The 16,380-nt window shown below is 38.9% G+C and overlaps 1 protein-coding gene across 9 annotated transcripts in view; it reads left to right on the forward strand.

The window, feature by feature from the left end:
- Positions 1 to 16,380, forward strand: part of BBS9 (Bardet-Biedl syndrome 9) — a 602,892-nt gene that overhangs the window by 12,487 nt on the left and 574,025 nt on the right. For 8 of the 9 annotated variants that reach the window (XM_033193464.1, XM_033193468.1, XM_033193466.1 and 5 more), the window contains 3 exons: positions 4,391 to 4,513; positions 10,962 to 11,112; positions 13,874 to 13,938. In XM_033193464.1, coding sequence (XP_033049355.1) covers positions 4,402 to 4,513; positions 10,962 to 11,112; positions 13,874 to 13,938 — 328 coding nt within the window. In that variant the 5' untranslated portion in view covers positions 4,391 to 4,401. Of the gene's footprint in view, positions 1 to 4,390; positions 4,514 to 10,961; positions 11,113 to 13,873; positions 13,939 to 16,380 lie in introns of those variants that run through there. The other variant, XM_033193469.1, reaches the window with a different exon arrangement.

The following is a 16,380-nucleotide window of genomic DNA, read 5'->3' on the forward strand; positions in this document are numbered from 1 at the left end:
TAATATTTTACCTTTTTGGATTTTTTTTTCATTCAGCATAATGCTCTTGAAATCGATCCAAGTTGCATGTGTCAGTTATGTTTTAAATTCTTAAGTTATATTGATATGGTGTGGATGTACCACAGTGTAACTAGAACATTGAGTTTTTTTCTTTAATGTAAATTTAAAAAATCATAAAAAGGGATCAAAACCAGAGCAACAGCTAACACTTATTGAGTGCTTATTATGTGCCAGCTATTGTACTGAGTGGTCTACTGTATTCCTTTTTGTAAAAAACTAAAACTGTATATTTTTTATTTTTAATTGTGGTAAAATACATGTAACATAAAATTGAACATCTAACCTTTTTTAACTATATAGTTCAGTAATGGTAAGTAAATTGACATTGTTGTACAACCAATCTCCAGAACTCCTCATCTTGCAAAGTCAAAACTATATACCTATTAACAGTTCTCCTTTCTTCCTAGCCACTGACAATCACCATTCTTTTTTTTTTTTTTTTTTTTTTTGAGGCGGAGTCTCGCTCTGTCGCCCGGACTGGAGTGCAGTGGCCGGATCTCAGCTCACTGCAAGCTCCGCCTCCCGGGGTTCACGCCATTCTCTGCCTCAGCCTCCCGAGTAGCTGGGACTACAGGCGCCCGCCACCTCACCCGGCTAGTTTTTGTATTTTTAGTAGAGACGGGGTTTCACCGTGTTAGCCAGGATGGTCTCGATCTCCTGACCTCGTGATCCGCCCGTCTCGGCCTCCCAAAGTTCTGGGATTACAGGCTTGAGCCACCGCGCCCGGCCAATCACCATTCTTAATGTTTCTGTGACTATTTTAGGTACCTCACATAAGTGGAATCATATGGTATTTGTCTTTTTGTGACTGGCTTATTTTACTTAACGTAATGTCCTCAAGGTTCATCTACATAGCATATGTCAGATTTCCTTCCTTTTTAAGGCTGCATAATATTCCATTGTATGGGTATACCACATTTTCTTTATCCATTTATCCATTGATGGATGTTTAGGTTGCTTCTACCTCTTGGTTATTATGAATTATGATACAGTAAATCTGTGTGTAAAAATATCTCTCTGAGATTCTGTCTTCAGTTCTTTTGGATACCCACCAAGAAGTGGGATGGCTGGATCAAAACTTCTATGTTTAATTTTTTTTTTTTTTTTTTGAGACGGAGTCTCACTCTGTCGCCCAGGCTCTAGTACAGTGGTGCGATCTCGGCTCACTGCAAACTCTGCCTCCCAGGTTCATGCCTTTCTCCTGCCTCAGTCTCCCAAGTAGCTGGGAGTACAGGTGCCTGCCACCACACCTGGCACTTTTTGGATTTTTAGTAGAGACAGGGTATCACTGTGTTAGCCAGGATGGTCTCGATCTCCTGACCTTATGATCCACCTGGCTTGACCTCCCGAAGTGCTGAAATTAAAGGCGTGAGCCACCGCGCCTGACCCTATGTTTCCTTTTTTGTGGGACCTACCCACTGTTTTTCATAGTAGCTGCACCATTTTATATTCCCACCAACAGTGTACAGAGATTCCACTTTCTCCATGTCCTTGCCAACACTTGTTATTTTGTGTTTTTTCCTTCTTGCAGTCATCATTCTTAGGTTGAATATATTTTTGTTTTTTTTGATAATGGATGTGAGGTGATATTGTTTTGATTTGCATATCCCTGATGATTAGTGGTTTTGAGCATCTTTTCATATTCTTCCTGGCCATTTGTATATCTTTTTTGTTGTTGTTTGAGACAGAGTCTCACTCTGTAACCCAGGCTGGAGTACAGTGGCATGGCCTTGGATCACTGCAACCTCTGCCTCCTGGGTTCAAGCAATTCTTTTGCCTCAGCCTCCTGAGTAGCTGGGATTACAGGTGCCCACCACCACGCCTGGCTAATTTTTGTATTTTAGTAGAGATGAGGTTTCGCCATGTTGGCCAGGCTGGTCTCGAGAACTTCTGACCCCAAATGATCCTCCTGTCTCTGCCTTCCAAAGTGCTGGGATTACAAGTGTGAGCTACCACGCCCAGCTCATTTGTGTATCTTCTTTGGAGAAGTGTCTGTTCAGGTTCTTTTGCCTATGTTTTAATGGCCTAGTTTGTTTTTGTTGTTGTTGTTGAGTTGTAGGAGTTCTTTATGTATCCTGGATATTAGTTCCTTATCATATATATGACCTGCACATATTTTTTCCACTTCTGTAGGAAACTGCATTCTTATTTAATCATCACGACACCACTCTTACCTTTGTTTTGTAAGTGAGAAAGCCGAAGTACAGAGACGTTCATTAACTTTTAGTAACCTTCCACTGGTTGCATGGTTAGTATGTGGTGGAGCAGGAATTCAAACTCACACAGGTTGCCTCCAGAGTCTGTACTTTCCCACCACATTATTTACAGCCAAGTTCTTGGCCAACTTTGTATAAAAACAAATGACCTTGGTTTCAATGATTAGCTCATGTGGAAGGCTTACTTCACGAGGCAGATTGGTCTACATTTTAAAAAAGTAGAGCTGATCCTCATTATTGGCAGACTCCGTATCATTCGTGAATTTGCCTACTTGCTAAAATTTATTTGTAACCCCCAAATCAGTGCTCGCAATGCTTTTGTGGTCATTTGTGGTCAAGTGCAAAAGAGTAAAAATTGAATCACCTGATGCTCATGTTCCCAGCTGATGTTAAACAACTGCTTTCTTGTTTCAGTTCTCATACTATAAGCAAGTGTCCTTTCATGGTCTACAGTATTTAGTGTCATGTTTTCCCCCACATTTTGGTAGGTTGTTTTTGGAGGCAGGTGTGGTGTTTTCACTGTTTAAAGTGGCCTGCAAATGTAATACTGAAGTGCTGCCTAATGTTCCTAAATGCAAGAAGGCTGTGATGTATCTTGTGGAGAACAGACAGATGGCCCCTGACTTACAATGGTTTGACTTACGACTTTTCGACTTTAGGATGTTGTGGGAGTGATACACATTCAGTAGAAACCATACTTCAAATTTTGATTTTTGATCTTTTCCCTGGTATATTAAATGCATTTTTGACTTAAAATATTTTCAATTTATGATGGTTCTATTGAGATGTAATCCCATTATAAATTGAAAAGCATCTGTATGTGCAATTAGATAAGCTTAGTTCAGACTGAGTTCTAGTGCTGGTGGCCATGATTCCCATAGTCATGAATCATCAATACATATTAAATAAAGTATCTTTAAATAGAAACACACAAAAAACTACATTATGTATTGATTGGTTGAAGAAAATGTTGTTACTAGAAGCTTGCCGGAATCTATCTAACCCTGTGTTTCTCCTCGGAGCAATGGCTCAGTATCTGCTAATTCATTGTTTACGGCGGCCTTATAAAACATAACTTTTGTGAATAAGGAGAATTGACTGCATTTCCTAACTGCCATTTAAATCAGTGTAACATGAAGGAAAGCCTCATTTATGTTAAATAAATGAACTGTTGTAGAGTCCCAGGGCATGTGAATCTGTGTTGTAATTCAAAAGGTCCAAGTGCTGTCACATCTGCCATATCAGCAACTCAGTGGTAGGTAGGGCTGGTCTATAGTCATTCTAGATAAGAAATCAAAGTAAGGAGAGGTTATGTGGGTTGCCTGAGGACACACAGATAGTTACTGGTATAAATGGTCCTGCAGCCCAATTTTCCTGCTTCATTTTTGGTGTGAATTTCCCTCTTCTGTTTTGCCTTTCTGTAACTAGCATAGCAAGAGGAAGTGAATGCTTTTTAAGTACCTGTAACATACCATTTCCAGGGCTAGTCACTGATGGGTTTGATCTCATTCGTCTCAGCAACTCTTTGTAATAGGAGATGCAGTTGGCTCTCCATATCCCCGGGTTTCACATCCATGGATTCAACCAACTGCAGGTTGAAACCTATGGATATGGAAGGCTGACTGTACCAGGTCATTATATCTAATAAGGGACTTGAGCAACTGGGGATTTTTCATCTGTGGGGTCTTGGAACCAATCTCTCACAGGTACGGAGGGCCAACTGTAGTGCAGTCTTGCCAATGACTAGACTGAAAGGAAGTTAGGTATTTCACTGAAGACTTATGTGTTCAATAGTGCTGATGGAATTTGAATCTTGATCCTCCAAAGAATATGTTCTTTTGTTATTTTCTGCAGTTCTCTCCTAAATGTTTCGGAAGAGAGAATTAGCACAACATCAATGTATAATTCTCAGCCCAATTTACTAATGGTGTTGCAAAATATCTGATTAATGCTTCCCGCCATTTGGATTTGTGGTTTCATTTATGTGTACAAAATATTAAAAAGTTAATATAGAAATGTCTTCTCAGATCTGTCCAAGTTTAATTTGCTATGCCTTAAGACATAATTATTAATTCATAGTGTGAATTCGATTATTATAAATGTTTTCTTTTTAGTGTGAAAGAAAATGTCTTTATTTAAAGCCCGTGACTGGTGGTCTACTATTCTGGGAGATAAAGAAGAATTTGATCAAGGCTGTTTGTGTCTGGCTAATGTTGACAATAGTGGAAATGGACAAGGTAAGCAATTTACAACCATGCATCTTGGATCAAAGCTTTAAAGAGATCAAATAAGGCCGGGCACGGTGGCTCACACCTGTAATCCCAGCACTTTGGGAGGCCAAGGTGGGCAGATCACGAGGTCAGGAGTTTAAAACCAGCCTGGCCAACATGTTGAAACCCTGTCTCTACTAAAAATACAAAAATTAGCTGGGCTTGGTGGCAGACATCTGTAATCCCAGCTATTTGGGAGGCTGAGGCAGGAGAATCGCTTAAACCCAGAAGGTGGAGGTTGTAGTGAGCTGAGATAGTGCCATTGCACTCCAGCCTGGGTAACACAGCAAGACTCCATCTCAAAAAAAAAAATAAAAATGACTTGCTTTTCAAAATATGTACTTTTTAGAACTTAATTGAACTATCTTAATTGTACTTAATTTTGAAGGTTTTTTTTTTTTATAAGTAATAGGTAGCAGACTGTTAACAATAGTCTTTCTGTTTTGTTTATGTTCTGGTTTGTACTGATTCTGTCATATTGTTTGCTGGAATTTAGTACAAATTATATGGCATCACTTCATTTGTATCAAAATTTGGTCTTGTAGGGGAGAGTTAGTAAAATATTTTGAATTTTGGAAAATTTCCTTTTGTAGAAATTCTTTACAAGAAAAATACATTTTTTATTGGACCTGGAAACCATTCATACCATAATGAAACTATACTAGCTCTATTTGGTGGTAGAAAACAATTGTTAAATCATTGCTTTCATTATCATATTATAATACTAAAACCTACATCCTGGCTTATTCTTATGCATCTTCATGCTTTTTAAGTGACCTTTAAAACAGTTTGATTCTGTATTATTGTATCATTGCTATTTGAAATGTGTATTTGGTTTATAGTCATGGGCTTTTTTTTTTGGTAATCCAGATAGTCATTAGCCTCTTAAAAAGAAAACTTCTTATAACTCTTCTTTCGTTTACTGCATATAAATATTATCCCCTTACATTTTTTTAAAAATTGTTTTTCTTGCCTATAATTAAAACAGTGGAATCTGCAGGAAAATGTGAAAGGAGAAAACTGTTGGTAAAGCAGAAGAGTGGGAGTACTAAACTGCACTGAGCACCTGCTAAGTTGTTTTGAAGGAAAGTTTGGTTCCTCATTTTCCACTGATAGGAGATGGGAAGGCCTTCTATTCAGAGGGTATTGGGAGGTTCCTCAACCCTGCCTCTGCCCCCACTATTTGTTAAAGCATGTGATTCCCCAATTATTTGGCCATGTCAGAGTCATGCCACAGAAATACCTGCCAGAGAGAACAATTTCAAACCTACTTTTGCCCAAACTATCTAAAGTTCAGCTTGGTTGGAAACTATACTTACTGATTATCTGAATAACATACTGTTCACTCATTCATTTCTATTGGAGCTCCTTACTGGGGTGCCACCAGTAGATTACCAATATGCTGAGATACTGCTTCCCTCACAGTTTGTGGTGAGCTGTGAGCAGCTTCCTTTGTTTTCTGAATCTTGCTATACAAAAATCATTACATATGTGTGTTCCACATAGACAAAAACACTGATTGTTGTGTTCCAAAGCCTGGATACCTGTGTCATAATATCCTGGGGTGTTTATGATGTATGAAGATTTTCTATCCCAGGCACATGAGATGCTATAAGATTGTATCATCCAGGGGTAGATGGGGTGGTGTGACTTAGGTATCCTAATTTTTGATAAGCTCCAAAACTGAATGCTGGCATTCTCAAGTTTGAGAATTATTTTTGTTGATCTTACAGAATGGAAAGTTAACAAGAGCAGTTTTGGATATGCTCTGTTTAAGATAGAAACGTCTAGTATACCGAATAGAGGTAGAGATTTGGGGATGAACAATATGGTGTTTATGTTTGGAGATCTGAGAACAGGTGAAAATGCACAGGGAGAGAAGTTGAAATAAGAAGGGAGGAAGTATAGGACTGCAACCTGGAGAGTATGGGGATCAACGGGGGAAGTGTGAGAAGAGTAATAGATTCTGAAAAGAGCAGGCAGAGAGGCAGGAAAACTAATTAGGCTGGTACCTGAGAAGCAAAGTGTAATGATATGAGGACTGAAAAGTATTTTTTTTTTTTTTAATTTTTCTTCTTCTTCTTCTTTTTTTTTTTTTATAAGACAGAGTCTCACTCTGTGGCCCAGGCTGGACTGCAGTGGTGCAATCTTGGCTCACTGCAACCTCCACCTCCCCGGTTCAAGCAATTCTCCTGCCTTAGCCTCCTAAGTAGCTAGGATTACAGGTGCCTGCCACCATGCCCAGCTAATTTTTGTATTTTTGGTAGAGACAAGGTTTTGCCATGCTGTCCAGTCTGATCTTGAACTCCTGACCTCAGGTGATCCATCTGCCTCGGCCTCGCAAACTGCTGGGATTACAGGCGTGAGCCACCGCACCTGGCTTTTCTTTCTTTCTTTCTTTTTAAATTGAGACAAGGTCTTGCTCTGCTGCCCAGGATGGAGTGCACTGGCGTGATCATGGCTCACTACAGCCTCAACCTCTCAGGTGTGCCCCACCATGCCTGGCTAATTTTTATTTATTTTATTTTTTTGTAGAGACAGTGTCTACTTGTGTTGCCCAGGCTGGTCTTGAACTTCCTGGGCTCAAGTGATCCTCCTGCCTTGGCCTTCCAAAGTGCTGGGATTATCGGCATGAGCCACTGAGCCTGGCCTAAAAGTTATCATGCTCTTTAGCAGCAAGTGGTTCATTAGTGTCTGTGACAAGAGTGGATGCGTAGGCACAGTGGTAATGAAATCTAGGTTTTCAGTGTATGAATGGGGAGTGAGTGGGAGGGGGGGAGACTATTTATGGCTCTTTAAAGAAACTTAGCTGTAAATGGAAGAAGGGAGGAGGATGATTTGGAGGCCATGAAGGGTGGAGGGAAGTGGGAAAAATTCAGTGTCGGATAGAGGGTTTCATTGATGGAGCAGGGACCCAGAGAGGACAGTCAGAGATGAGATCAGGTGTGCAGATGGAAGGTTAATCTTGAACAGATGTGGAAACTTTTTTCCACAGTGATAGAGGAAAGAAGGTAAGAATCTTTACAGATGTAGAGAAATTTGCAGGTCAAGTTGGGAAGTTGAAACAGTAATGTCAGTTGACCTCTACTTTTCTTGTGGGTAATCAGACAGTCAGAGAAGAGTTGCAGGGATCCTGAAATTGCTTTAGAAGAAGCCAAGTAAAACACAGAAAGATTCCTTGTTAATCTTGATAGTACAATTGAAATTGAACACCCCATGCATTTAAAGTGGTACTTACTTTCCTAATTCTCTCAACTCAAGATTCAGACTCTTGAGAGAGATAGTGAGAATGAGGGAGAGAGAGAGGATCTGAATAATACAATTTAGATTATATGCCAACCTGTGGCCTAGAGGGAAAGTTTATTACTAGAATTGGAGTAGAAAGCAAATGAGACTGACTAATGGCTTTTCATTTAATGCCTGCATGTTCATTAATTCCTGGGGAATCCCATATTTAATTGTAGCTTGAAATCTGTGAGAGTCAGACTTATCTGAGATCTGGTTACTATAATAGTCCTGCAAAGTATTTTAATAATCATACATACACATTTTGTTTCAGTGGGTTAGCTTGTTACCTTGTGGACTTGGCCATCCTGACCTCCTCTTATCCCTGAAGATAGGGCTCTATTGACCTATCCATAAGTCTTGGTTATTTAGTGAATAAAAAGGCAGACAGGATACGTGGGAAGCTTAGTGGGGAATATTTTAGGAAGGTTTAAAGGTTTAAGTCTTCTTCAACCCTTCTGGACTCCATTATAACAGTATAATTCCATTCTTCCTGATCAGTGCCTTTACTTTTACTTAAGAAGGCTGAAGAGATTTGTCAAGTCATTTGTTACTGTAATTTAAAACTTAAAGAATCAGTCTCTGAATTAGCTTCTCAGTGGTTAAGCCCCACTATCTGAGTCGTAAGTGGTGAGAAATGTTTCTGCAGAGTACCAAAGACCCTGAGTTTATTCTTTACCCTTAGATGACAATTTTGAGATTTAAACCTATCATTCTTTTATTTTAAATTATCCAGTGCCCTTCGATAAAGCTATCTTACATGTGGTTTGGTGTTCCTCCTTGTTCAGTTGGCCTATGGCAGCAGCTTTCCGGTCTACTAGAGTTTCACCTGCAGTGGGCACAGAGTCTCAGATGACTAGAGATGATAACTTGATTAATTGTTCTGTTACAATGTACAGTGCTACTTAACCCCACCTAGAATATGAATGAGGGTGTTCTGTGAAAGGGCATTTATTTAAAGTGACCCCCAAATACTGAAGGAGCTGAGAACCAAAGATTGAGGCAGACAAATCCAGTTTGTCAGTATATGGTGATTTATTAGGTGAACTTATGGGCAGAAATGTCCTGGGCAGTTGCAAGACAGGTAGCTCTCCACACCACAACCCCCAGACCCAGGGCTTGTATCTTGGGGAATAAAAGTATACGTGCTCTGGAAAGAATGTGTAGGTGGCTATGAGTGTCACAGCCTATGATATATACAGCAATATCAAGTGCTGTTTTGGAGGAAAGGCAAAACTTAACAATGAATAGGTGTTTCTGCATAAAGAGTAATACATCAACTAGAGATCTTGGAGGAGTTCTTTGACTCGAGTTTAGTCAGGAGTCACATGGCAGATTAGCATTTAAAATAAAGTCACTCTTGTCCCCACAAAGAATCTTACTGTTTTGTACCCCATTTCAGGTCAAGAACCAATTCCCACACTTTGGAGGCCAAGGCAGGTAGATGTCTTGAGTCCAGAAGTTTGAGACAAGCCCGGATAACATGTCGAAACCACATCCCTACAAAAAATGCAAAAATTAGCTGGGCATGGTGGCACATGCCTGTATTCCCAGCTACTCAGGAGGCGGAGGTGGGAGGATCAATTGAGCCTGGGAGGTGGAGGCTGCAACAAGCTGTGATGGCATCACAGTACTCAAGCCTGGGCAACAGAGGGAGACCCTATCTCAAAGGAAAAAAAAAAAAAGGAAGAACCCATTCCAAATATGCTTGCATGTTTTCATGCCTGCAGTTCATTTTTTAGTGCTCATTTCTATATCAGTTATCTTGTATTTTTGGCCACAAGTGGCAGGCAACTGATAAAGTACAGAAGGTACTGAAATGAATGTAAGATAGCTTTCCCAAATGCAGGCAGAGTTGAACTGAACACGCCTTTAGTGGGGACAGGAATGGGCATGACTCTAGAGACCTTGTAAGTCTCCAGTATTGAAGTTCCCAAGATTATACCTCTCTCATAGGGTTATTATGAGGATTTTTTTTTTTTTTTTTCTTGAGATGGAGTCTCGCTCTGTCACCCAGGCTGGAGTACAGTGGCACTATCTTGGCTCACTGCAGCCTCCACCTCCCGGATTCCAGCGATTCTCCTGCCTTAGCCTCCTGGGTAGCTGGGATTACAGGTGTACCACCACACCCAGATAATTTTTGTATTTTTAGTAGAGACAGGGTTTCAACATGTTGGCCAGACTGGTCTCGAACTCCTGACCTCAGATGATCCGCCTGCCTCGGCCTCCCAAAGTGCTAGGATTACAGGCCTGAGCCATTGCACCCAGCATTTTTTTTTTTTTTTTTTTTTTCCCTGTGTCCAGGTCTTATTCTTTCACCCAGGCTAGAGTACAGTGGCACGATTATAGCTCACTGCAGCTTTGAACTCCTTGGCTCAAGCAGTCCTTCCACCTCAGCCTCCCAAGTAGCTGGGACTAAAGAGGCATGCCACTGCACCCAGCTTTGCATGGCATTCCCTCTTTGTCTCTGTTCTGTCCTCTTAAAGGACATTAATTGAGTTCGATCACACACCTAATTAACTGTGACCTCATTTTAACTTGATTACATGTGCAAAGACTCTGTTTCCAAATCAGGTCACATTCAGAGGTACCTCGGGTTATGACTTTAACATATCTTTTTTGGGGGGGGGATACAATTTAACTTATAACACCCATTCTATCATTTCCCCTTCTTGTACTTAAGATGAGGCATTGCTAATCAAGGCACTCTATCTAGTGACGACTCAGAATCCTTTTTAATACAGTGTTTTCAACAGCCATAACCAGTTATAGAGTTGACCTCTATGATGGAATCAGTTTACAACATTGTACTAGTCCTTTGATAAAGGGGCTTGCTTAGATTGAGTTAAATTGTGACTTCGATACCAAATAAAGGTTTAGGAAAAAATGCAGTATGTTAGTACATTTGAGTGTAGGGATGTAAAGCTATTTATGAAAGCTCGTGTGTTATTAAAATAAGTACACTTTAATTATACCTTCTTTGACAGAGTGGCCTTTGTATATAAAGCAAGACTGAATTCTTTTAATTTTTAGATTTATCTTTTACACATTAGAAAGCTTATTTCTTAAGAGATTTGCTAATGTTTGTTTCTTCCTCTTTTTTTTTTTTTTTAAAAAAAACTCTCTACAGATAAAATAATTGTAGGTAGCTTTATGGGATACCTAAGGATCTTTAGCCCCCATCCTGCAAAAACAGGAGATGGAGCTCAAGCTGAAGATTTGCTTCTAGAAGTGGATCTGCGAGATCCAGTACTTCAAGTGGAAGTAGGAAAGTTTGTGTCGTAAGTAAGCCCACTAATTCTGGTATTTTACTTGGAGTATGTCAATCCTTTGCTGGGTCACTTTTGTGCATTTTTCAAAGAAGACCATCCATGAATTAAATATATTTTCTGGATATTGTCACCTAGGTGTTTCTCATGTATGGCATGCATTTTATGTGGAAGCTACACATTTAAGATATAATAATTTAGGGTCTTTTAATAGTAATAGACTTAAGATGCCTGACATTATCAGAAGCTTAAAGACAAAGAGATAAGCTTTTGAAAATAACCAAATAAAGAAATAAATAAGAAGTATCTACTTATTTAAAGTTATGTAAGTGTCCATTTATAATTAGATGAAATAGCAGATAACCATTACTTTTTGGTTCATAGTGTTGAGGTCTTAAAATGAATACTTATTTGGGGTAGAGAGGCCCTATGGTTTTTTGAAAGAAGTCAGTTCAACCTACAAAGTAAGTCTTCCCCCTACAAGAGCTTTGTTTCAAAGTACTTTATTCTTAAATCTAATTTATTTTAGAAAAATGTTTATTAGTTTGAACTTTGGGTAATATGTCTGCTTTTTATTTACTGATTATATTGCTGATCCTCTTATTTTCATACACAAACTGTCTTATAATTAAGCTTGTATTTCTTAATCGTTGAAAAATATGATGAACACTTATCAAGTAGCCAGAGTTGGTTTGCCTCCTCTTTTTGAGCTCCCTTTTGCTTTTTAAATCTGGGCAGTGCCCTAAGCTCTGGATTTTGGCATTCTGCATTTGTTTATCATAATTTATTGGCCCCAGGGGCCATTTAGTCAGGGCCCTAACTCCTGCTTGAAAACCAAACAACCACTCACCCTCTTCTAGTGATATGTTTTATTCTGTTGGGAAGCTGTAGCTTACTTAGATGCTTTAGGCCAGGATATGAGATGAGACTTTTATGCTTTGTGACTGATGTGGTTGGTAAATATCTACTCCATTTAAAAGCAGATGATGATTAAGTGCCCATCATGTACCTAGGACATATTAGATGTGATGGATTTACAAAGTAAGGAGACAAAAGCATTCTTCCCTCTAAAAACCGTTTTTACCTTACCATTAAAAAAACTGAAACACAACCAATAACCTTTCTGTATAGTAGTCTTTAAGTCTAGCCCTCATCTATGCGATCGCATTGGAAGGGGAGGAAGTTAACGTTAATAAGTAGATAGTATACTAGGCCTTTCTGTGACATCATGCGCTTTTCCTGAGCATGATGGAAAACTCGTTTTGAATGTCCAGGGCACATATACAAAATTTCCAAAGGTGATACTGATTATGTGATAGTCATGTATATTTGCATTTTCTGCTAGTAGAGCAAATTATGAGTATATATTAATTGTAACAATGTTTTACAGATGTTATCTAATAAGATTCTTATTTCTAAATAAGATACTAACACTCTGAAAGTTTAAATGATCATATATACAGTAAGGTGCAGAGTCAGAACCCCCATCTAGGTCTGCAGACTTCAATTATAGTCCTTGCAATTTAGAACAGAGTCTGTATAGGGGTTGCACACTGGAGGCCTGCTTCTACATGTGAACCTGCTCTGTATTGTATTGTATTTCGAGATGGAGTTTCACTCTCGTCACCCAGACTGGAGTGCAATGGCACGATCTCAGCTTACTGCAATCTCCGCCTCCCAGATTCAAGCAATTCTCCTGCCTCAGCCTCCCAAGTAGCTGGGACTGCAGGCACGTGCCACCATGCCTGGCTAATTTTTGTATTTTTAGTAGAGATGAGATTTCACCATGTTGGCCAGGTTGGTCTCGAACTTCTGACCTCAGGAGATCCAACCCCCCCGCTTCAGCCTCCCAAAGTGCTGGGATTACAGGTATGAGCCACTACACCTGGCTACCTGCTTAGTATTTTAAATTTAAAAGAGCTGTCAACATTTAAGAACCAAGAGATTTCACATAAAACCCCTGCTTTCTGGCTTTTCTTGAAAAATGTGGGGCTCTGCCCACAAGCCCAGAAACAAGTAATAGCCACCTCCTTTAGTCTGGTCTCAGTCTCCAGTTAATCACAGCCATTTACACCCTTTACTCATTAACAACCCCTGGCTTGATCCTTGAAAACTGAATTTAGGATCTCTAGACTGTGCCATGCTACTGTTTCTGGAAACCACTTGCGATAGGCTGGGAATCGTAGTGGTGATATTGGTAGTTTATTTCTATTTGAGATTTAGTCCAAATGGAAATATTTTCAATACTTTTAATAAAATTTCAGAGATGGAAGTGATATATATGCTACTTCTAACAATGGTTGGTGTTTTGTGATGTTTTAACCTTTACAGGATGCTTTCACATTATTTTATTTCATTTCACCGAACCTCTTATTTTTCATGAGAAATAGGCTCAGGGAGATTTAAGTGACTTGCCCAAAGTCACAGGTGAATTAGTCAGAAAGCCAGGACTAGAACTTGGATTTCTTTATTGAAAGAAATAGCACTTAGGGAGAGACTTGAGATCTGACTTTTTCTTGGAAGCTCTGTTGGCTTCAATCTGAAGGCAGTGTCTTGAGGCAGAGTACTTGAGCCTCTGGGGTTGTCAGATTGGTTGTTTATTGTTATATTTATTTTTCAGTTATCTGAAAAAATATTAGAATGTTATCTAATGAATTGTTTTGTTTACTCACAGTGGCTGTGGTTATGAGATGTTTTTGAAATTATTTTACAACTTTTTGGTTATATCTAAAACTAATATTGGAAAACTTTAAAAACTTTCTCTGTTTTTCAGAGGTACTGAAATGCTACATTTGGCTGTGTTACATTCTAGAAAACTTTGTGTCTACTCTGTCTCAGGTAAGAAACATTTTTACCAATGTAGAATTTATATTACAAATTGGGCTTAATGTTATATAATAATAGATATTCTCTAGTGCCAACTTGGTAGAGAACACAAAACATTTAGTTGAATATTTTCTTGTCTTGGTTAGCATTTTCTCATTTTTCATTTATTCTTTCAGATACTTAGACTATTACATTTTCATGGTCTACCGTTTCTGTGTATACGTATCTTTCTAGCAGAGGATTCCTCTTAATCACCTGCCTCTCCAGAATTGTTTCCAGGATTGGCTGTGACTAATATAGGCCAATTCTGGGTACTTAGGACACTTGAGTCTTAAGAAATGTTCTACAATAACGAAATTGATTAGATGCTAAGTCATAGTGGTTTGAAGTACATTTTCTTTGGTGAACCTCAAGTATTTTCTCTTTACAGTTCCAATTTCTTGGTTTTTGGTTGTCTTCACTTAGTCAGGCTTCATCAGGTTTTATTCTCTGACATGGTTCTGTGGGTACAAGTATAGTATGTGGTTTGGTTTTTATTAAAATTATAGTATGTGGTTTGGTTTTCATTATATTTTATTTTGGTCTTTATTAAATGTAAGATATAACTTAAAAATTTTTATTTCAGTTATTCGGTAAGTTTAGTTCCAGTTGAGAGTTATTTTAATGGATGTCAGTGTTAGGGGCATTTTTTTATGGGTATGAGAAAACTAAGTGTCTGTGAGGCTATTCCTTATACCAGAGATCCTCTCCTTTGGAGCTTGCTGTAAATGTTAGCTTCTAGGATTTGGATTTCTCAGACTTATTCTCTTGATTTGGGCTTTCTTTGTATTTTGCTTTCAATTTGAGTAATGATGCATATTTACTCACTGAATTGGAAATTCTTAGGCAATCTCTTTTCAGGGTGAAGATCTTTTAGATTTCCAAGGCAGGCTTGCTAACCTGGAGTGGTGTGTGGTAGACATCCAGTAAATACTTGTTGAATAAATGAATGAACAAATTTCTGGGTAGTGCTGAGGCAACTGACAGTGACTTTCTTTATTATTGTTCACCATGTGCTGTTTTCGTTCCCTTCTCTGTTACACTATCATGTTATTTCCCACTCTGTTTATGTCAGAGGCCTGATAAAGTGTGCTGTCATTGATTTTATGGTAAAGGACATGGTTTCATGTTGCTCCTCCTAGTGACAGGTCATTTATTTAGTTTGCCAGAGTAAATGGAGAAGGTATTATCATACGGTGTACGTTACTTTATTGCATGGGTCTAGTTGTTCCTCTGTTTTTGACCGTAAGCCTGTTATTTTTCTAAGTAGGATACACAAGCCATGGAGGAGAACTTGCCTACAGTTATAGTTACCCAGAATACTTCTTTGGGAATTAGTTCCTTCTGAAGGCTCCATGGGGGGCGCTAAGCAGGGCAGAGAGGAGGGTATCTTAGAAACTAGAAATTCGATTAGACACTAGGCCTTCCCTGGTCCTGCTCCAACTATGGGCCAGAAAGACAGACACCTCTGGAGTTCCACTGGGGCTTAGAGCACAGACAAGGGATAAAATGTGTACTTATCAAAAAAACCCACTGAAAGAAACTGGCATAGTAGTTGACAATTTGTTTATGGCACATTGGTATCCTCCTTCAAGTAAGTGTTGAAAAAGAAAGTTATTTGCTATGGGAATGGTGATATTATTGATCTTTTATTCTTTGTGTTCATTTAAAAGCTTTGTATTCTGTGGGCACCAAGAATTGTCCAAACTACATTCTCTTTTGCCTCACCTCACTTCCCTTCTGTCTCTCATTTCTTCAGCCTCTTTTGATATTTGTGGGCTGACAATTTGTATATTTTTCCTGGCTTGGCTTAAACTGAGAAGCATGGGAAGTTAATGCTTTTGTTCTCTTGAATATGTTTCTTGAAGTTCCAGACTGAACTTTTACCTAGCTTTTACTGTAACAGGGGAAGCACAAATATTTTCTAATTTAAGTGAAACCACTAGTGTCAGCAGACAAACGTGTGAGCTGAACTTGACATCCTTTTCTTCAGCTGCTCCCTTCTCAAATATTTTTTGTTTTCTAAAAAAGATTTGAGGCAAACTAGAGGAGACCTTCTAAGGTCAGTCTCCTGGACATACCTAACAACCCTTAATAGTCAGAGGCTATTTTGCTAACTTCTTTTTGGTGGGTTGTGTGTCATCAAATGTACGCTTAATATAGAGAAAAAGCAGGGTCTTGCTGACCTGAAGTTGGCCTATGTTATCATACTCTGAAGAGAAAGCATCACATGGCATCTCAGATTTCTTTCTGATGGGCTTCAGTTTCTGAATAAATGGTTACAGATGTGTGAGTGTAAGCCATACTGATTATGTTGTTTTCAATATTATTTTCCAAAAAAATGTGTACTTCTTAAGAAGCATTTACTAAGCATCTGACATATTTATAGAATTTTAATGGTTTCCATGAGGAGGG

This window comes from Trachypithecus francoisi, unplaced genomic scaffold, assembly GCF_009764315.1.
Source record: "Trachypithecus francoisi isolate TF-2019V2 unplaced genomic scaffold, Tfra_2.0 Lachesis_group4, whole genome shotgun sequence".
Taxonomy (NCBI): Eukaryota; Metazoa; Chordata; class Mammalia; order Primates; family Cercopithecidae; genus Trachypithecus; species Trachypithecus francoisi.